Source organism: Podarcis tiliguerta, assembly GCF_965153285.1.
Source record: "Podarcis tiliguerta genome assembly, chromosome: 13".
NCBI lineage: Eukaryota > Metazoa > Chordata > Lepidosauria > Squamata > Lacertidae > Podarcis > Podarcis tiliguerta.
The window spans coordinates 26,467,409-26,473,970 of record NC_139546.1 but is presented as its reverse complement, the minus strand read 5'-3'; the positions used below and the strand labels follow the sequence as shown (position 1 = coordinate 26,473,970).

The window sequence follows — 6,562 nt, the reverse complement described above, 5'->3', positions numbered from 1 at the left end:
GGGGGGAAAAAAGGACAAGGGGAGGGGAGAAAGTTCACGAGGAAATCCCGCGGTGCGGCCAACCGGCAAAGGCTAGGGGAAGCTCTCGCGAGATATGGACACATACGCGACCCGCTTCTTAAAAGGTCGCACTTTTTAACTCTTTCACTCGAACAGCTGGGCTTTGTTGTTGTTGTTTGCTTTAAACATGGAAGACTTTTGTCGAAGGATGAGAAGGACCATGTTTGTCCGCGTCCTGTGGTGTTTTGTCATGGTTACCAAGCGGCCCATTAAAGTATTCGCTGAAAAAGCTGAAAGTGAGAAGGCGAAGAAACGGCCATTCATAAGTTCGTTTGTTCCTGTTGCCAAGGGGGAGGGGAATCAATAATAAAGTTTTGTTGAAAGATATATGTCTCCAGAACTACAGTGTGAGAAGTTTCAATAAAGTTTGTTGAACGGTACAGGAAGAAATGAATGAATGAATGGCAGTTCACGGCCCCTCCTTATAAAAACAACCTTGCGCTTTGCCTTAATAAAAGTTTCCTTCCTCAGGAATGCTGTCGTCTGCGGTGACCATGAAATAAAGTTTTGTTGAAAGATAAAACCACGTCCCGCGAGATTACGAGAAAAAAAATAGCTTCATCGGCCTTCAAGTCCCCCCCCCCTCGCCCGCCCCGCTTCCCTATTTGCTTCCAGCGCCCGGCGTCGCGAGACTTCTCTAGTCTCCTCCTGCGTTCCGACCGTGTGCGCCTGCGCGCGAAGGAGGGCGACCGAGCGCTCACACGCGCGCATGTGCGTGCTCTCGCGATATTTGGAGAAACAGGAGCAGGTAGAGAGGAGTTGGGGGAAGGAACCCCCGAGCGGCTGCAAAGGAAGCCACGGCGTCGGCGGCCGGGAGGACGACGACGGCGATTTCTCCCCACGTTCTCGCGAGAGTTGGTGGCTAACCTTCTCCCTTGCTCACTTTTCTACCTTTCCTCTTCCCCCCCAACCCCTCCCCCCACCCGGACCTGGAAGCGGCTCCGTCTCGCTCTGGGAAGTACTAGGAGGAAGAGGAAGGTGGGGGTCCCGGCTTGGGGGCCTCGCTAGAGACTCAGGCTGAGGGCAGGCGAGCCCCCTCGGTGGGGACGCAGGGGCCCAGGGGTTTCCCCACACAGCCAGGCCTTGGGGCGGGTGGAGGTGTGCCCATCTCCCCGCCCCCGTGCTCTCTTCTCAGGAACTTAGGGGGTGTTTGAGGTAGGAACTAAGTCCGACCCTCATCTTTCTTTCCACGGGGACCTTGAGTTAGTGGGGAGGGGGTATCCCTGACCAAGAGGAGCACCAAGGGTGGCTTAGAAACGAAGGGGCCTATTGTTTGGGGGACCGCTGCTTCAGAAAACTGGGGGTGGGGTGGGGTCTTTTTCTGAAGCTCTCTTTTTGTGGGGGGTTGGGCAGCAGGTTGGAGAAGTCCCAAACTCATTGCCCATTTACAAAGGGACCTAAGAGCATCTTAGTTAGTGCTCCTGGCGTGTTTATGTTCTGAAACTGGTGGATAACTGAGGTAGGGTACTTGTTCAGGGTCTTCCATCCTACCTTTGAAGTCTAAGAACAGGGGACATTCTTGCCATTGCTGCTTGTCCCCTATTCAGAGGGTTGGGGGTAGCCTGTGGGGCGACTTCTCCCGTAATATACTTTGTCGACCCAGATCCTTGTAAAGAAACCACATTCAGCCCCATGTAGGAGAGAGAAGGGTGGGTTGAATGTAGGAAAAGGTAACGAAAGTGAACGCAGCCCTCCTGTTTTGGAAGCGGGTAAGTTGAGGTTTAGACTTTGGGGGTTTTGGAGGATTCCCCCCTCTTTTCAAGCACAGTGGAGAAGGAATGCCAAACCCAGAGAGACATGGGGGTAAGAAGGATTCAGGAGGAGGGGGGTCCTTGCATCAAGAAGCAGTGTCCAGCAGTGGCAGTTCAAACAGCAAAGAGAGGCACCGACTCTCCAAGCACAAACGACACAAGTCCAGGCATTCCAAAGACTCACCGATGGGGGCCCAAGAAGCTGGAGCACCGCTCGGCAGCATGATCAAGCCATTGGTGGAGTATGATGATATCAGCTCTGACTCGGACACCTTTTCAGATGAAGCAGTCCTCAAGCTGGAACGCAGGGAGAATGATGAAAGAAAAGGGACATCGGAAAGGAGTGACCGGCTACACAGGCATCGGCATCATCAACACAAGCGAGTCCGTGAGTTGATGAAAAGCAAGCTGGTAGACAAAGAGAAGAGGCTGGACAGGAACCAAGACTCCTCAGGCAAGTTGAGTTCCACTAAAGAAAGGGTGTCGGGGGCCTCCAAAAAGCTGCATGAGGAGAATGATGACCATTCATCTAAGTCATTCAAGAGCAGCAGCAAGGAGTCCCGGTCAGCCAAATCGCACAAGGAAAAGTCCAGGAAAGAACGAGAGACTAAGTCCGGTCACAAAGACCGTAGCAAAAGTCACCGGAAAAGGGATGCTCCTAAAAGTTACAAATCGCTGGACAGTCCAAAGCGGAAATCCAGAAGTCCCCATCGCAAGTGGTCAGACAGTCCCAAGCAGGATGATAGCCCCTCAGGAGCATCTTACACGCAGGACTATGATCTCAGCCCTCCACGCTCACACACATCCAGTAACTATGATTCCTACAAGAAGAGTCCCGGTGGGTCTTCACGGAGACCGTCAGTCAGCCCACCATACAAGGAGCCTGCTGCATACCAATCCAATATGCGCTCTCCCAGCCCTTACGGCAGGCGGCAGCGGTCGGTCAGCCCATACAGCAGGAGGCGTTCATCAAGCTACGAGAGGGGAAGTGGGTCTTACAGTGGAAGGTCGCCTAGCCCATTCAACCGAAGGCGCTCCAGCAGTCCTTTTGTTTCCAAGCGGTCGCTGAGTCGAAGTCCTGTGTCCAGGTGCGTGGCCTTTATCTTTAATTAAAAGTGTTTGACTTCTTTGGTTCAGATGGTGCTAGTGTCCTGAAGTCAGATAAGAAAAAATATTTGCTTCTCCCCTGTAACGTGATTTGTTTAGGGTACAAGGTCTTTGTTGCTTGATTAGATAATTATTATTTTCACTTTATTGCATTGGGGATCTGAGTTTGAAAGGTAACCAAACCCATTCAGCCAGTGAGACACTGGCTCAGTTCAGATGTCGCGCTGAATCATTGTTCCCCAGCCTGGTGCCTGGAGATTTTTTTAGGCTACAACTCCCATCATTCTTGATCTTTGTACATGCTGGCTGGGGCTGATAGGTTGGGGCTGATACCTAGAGGGTACTAGTTTGGGAAAGGCTGTGCTAAACCATAGTTTAGCATGACAAGAATGAGTACAGTGAGCGTTGGAATAACATGCTTCCTTTTTCTGCTCCTGCATGGCTTTGAGGAGATGTTTAGAAGTTTTGGTTTAGATTAACTAGTTTGTTGTTTGAAACAAGGTAACTTAAAACCATGTGCTAAGTTGCCTTGTTGAAGCAAATCATAGTTAGCATCAACCACAATTTAGGATTCAGATAACGCACTGAATGAAACGCACTTTAATGAAAATCGGAAACAAAAAAACTCTTTGGAGCTACACCAGAAAAGGGGATAGGGGAAATGGAAGCTACTGCAGCTCATCCTTATCATACTAAATTAGAGTTTAATGGGACCCCTAAAAGTGAACCATGATTTGAACACAATTTCTGAAGTGGCAAACCATGGTTCCATTTTGTGGCATGTCAGTTGCTAATCTATACAGCTGGTGGGGATTCACAGAATGGGAAAATTGATGGATACCTTTTACTAAATCTTGCTTATGTTAACTAAAAAAGCAAGGTTTAGAGTTGCAGAGAACTGTTCCATCTTGATCCTAAGTATATTGAGCAGTAGAAAGTGAGGTACGTTGAAGTCAATAGAACCAAAGTCTCAGATTGCAGTGGTATCCAAGGTACCTGTTTCTCACAAGATTTGTGCCTATTATGTGGTTACCAAGTTCCACTGGTTTCAGTAGAACTTGGTTTCAATTAAATCTGCCTTGGATAGCTGCTTTTGTGAAGGTAGAACAGATGAATATGAAATCTCCCCATATGTAAGAGTTGTGGTGTATGTGACCCAAATCTCAAGATGTGTGTGGAAATGTTTGCTTGTGATCCATTACCACATTCACTTTAGATGTCAGTACCTCAGAAATCCCTTTTGAGTACAGCTAGTGATCACCTTCAAGGGAATCCAGGCATCCTACAATCTGTTTAAATTGACCTTGGGGGCAGTAAAATGTTTTTAACAATCAGTCAACACCTTTCACCTGTTCAGTTTACTTAGAATGAGGTTACATTTTTGTCATTTCTGAAACTTAGTTATTTCATAATCTGGATGTGCAGAATTGCTTTGGTCACAGATCACCACAGATCACCCAACAGCTTGTTCAGTGTTAGAAACTGAGATATGAAAGCTAGGAACTAAATGGCACCTTAAACCTAGGTTATGGGCGCACCAAGAAATGTCTATGTGCACTTTTTATAACAAGAATACAAGCTGAAAATGAATGAACTGCGGCTAAAATACTATGTTCATTTTTCACATGGGCTAGTCCTTCTCCTGCCCACCCCACTAATATTCTCCAGTCTTCACAGAGTAGTTGGAAGTGGGGTGGAAGAAAAAGGTCCTCCTTTCCTTCTGCTCTGCAGTTTTAATATGAAATCTTAGGCACAGTACTGCTCCCAGAGCTCAGAAACTGCTCATACTTATGAAATTCCCTGTTGTAAAATGCGCCTAGAGCAATGGGAGTTTCGAACACTGAGCTTGCTGCTGGTGCTTTGAATGTGCAAAGTTGCCATTTGACTATAAGCTCCTTGTGCTCTATCTAGTGCCTAACACCTTCTCAGTGCTAAACAAACATATAGTCACCATCTTGTTGTTTTGGCTACCTAGTCACTAGATTCTAGTGGGGTCGTATCTGCCAAGCCATGAACTCTGTGGATAGCCTTCAGCAAATCCCTGTCTCTCAGCCACCATTCCCCACCTGTACAACAGTAGTAATATCTCTTGGGTCAGGCAGGTTGATTCCTGGCAGCTACTTCTAAACAGTGTAGAGCAAGTGCAGCTGCCATTTCCTGCTCATTAAGGAGCAAGTGCTATCAGAAAATTCTCTCTGGCATACAGCATCTCTTTTTAATGAAAAAGAACTGGATAATGAGAGCTGATTGCAAGTACTTGGGGTACCTTAAGTACTTTTAGGAAGCTGCTATGAAAAGAAGTGCCTGGTGCAGCCTTTGTTAGGTACTAGGTAGAGTAAGCTTGAACAGAGTAGATGTTTAAATATTTAAATATGTGAACCTATGAGGGGGATCTCTTTCCTGTTTGTTTTCATACACCCTTGTTCATCTCTTTGGATTTGTCTGCTCTTGACTTTTTTTTCTTTATGTGTATGCTGCGTTATTTCACCAGGTGCTTAAAAAAACCCTTAGCTTGCTCTAGTTCACCTCCTTTTCCAATTGGGAGCAGAAAGTTAATGTTCCTCGATAGAAAGCATGTTCTCTTGCTTCTGGACTGTTTCATGGGAACAATAGGAAAAGACCCCTTAGGGCTAAATAAATATTTCAGAATTTGAAGAAGCCAAGTATCAAATGAGCTGCCTGCTTTGGACAGGGGTGGGGTCCAGTTTCTAGCCAAATTCTTAAGTGAGCAGAGGCAGGTATGTTGTTTAATGAGAGTGGGGTTGCAGAGCATGGGAAATACCCTACCTGCAGGAACCTTTTCCACATTGGCCCATCTACTGTGCAGTTCCTTCACACTTCAGAGGATTCTGGGAAATGTCTTAGCATACATGCTTGGATTTATGGACTGCAAGAGAGGCCTGCTGTGTGTAGCCATCACCTCACTGAAATTAAAGTGTGCCCGAGAATACTGCAGTGCTGTGTGCATTCCAGGGAAATATTGTTTTGGATAATGGTGAACAAATGATCTTTTCAGACAACCGTTTCTAGTCTTCTTATTATGGAAGTTCTGTGGGGCACTCTTTTGAAGTCTGCTGTTATAAATAAATTCTTGAAAAGTTTGAAAATGCAGATGAGGCAATTTCTGATTGTCACAGTAGGTTCCTGAGAGTCGAGAAAAGATGCTCAGACATTCCACTTGCAGTTCTTTGGATGTGTCTTAGTCAAAACAAAAGGGAGGGATAGAGTTACATGGACATAGAGCTTTCAAACAGCCTGGAAAAAATAAAAGAGCTTTTTTGCAGTGTATCAAAGCTTCGCTGCTTGGTTGCTTGAAAGTGATTCTTACTCAGCCTGGAAAGCCAGGCAAGTGGATATTTGCATATATGACTTGGAGGGTCCTTGAAGGAGTTACAAGAAAACATCCTGGTGATTGTGTGTGTAGGATAAATGGATGTCCCCAACGGTGATGGTCATCTGCTCTAGGGAAAACAATCTGATTTGTGCCCCAGTCAAGGGAGGCACACCCAGGGAAGAACCTACCTGGCAACTGGCTATTTTCCCTGATGGAGGCTTTCAGAATAGCAACTGTGAATAGTGAGCTAGCTATCACCAAGAACCCAACTGGCATTTCCCATGTCAGAGGCCATTCAGAGAGTTTGAAC

At 46.7% G+C, this 6,562-nt stretch overlaps 1 protein-coding gene across 4 annotated transcripts in view; it reads left to right on the top strand.

Annotated features, from left to right (window-relative positions):
- Positions 1–736: 736 nt before the first annotated feature.
- The window catches only part of CDK12 (cyclin dependent kinase 12), a 30,157-nt gene continuing 24,331 nt past the window's right edge, over positions 737–6,562 (top strand). For all 4 annotated transcript variants that reach the window (XM_083408516.1, XM_083408514.1, XM_083408515.1 and 1 more), the window contains exon 1: positions 737–2,899. In XM_083408516.1, coding sequence (XP_083264642.1) covers positions 1,839–2,899 — 1,061 coding nt within the window. In that variant the 5' untranslated portion in view covers positions 737–1,838. The remainder of the gene's footprint in view (positions 2,900–6,562) is intronic.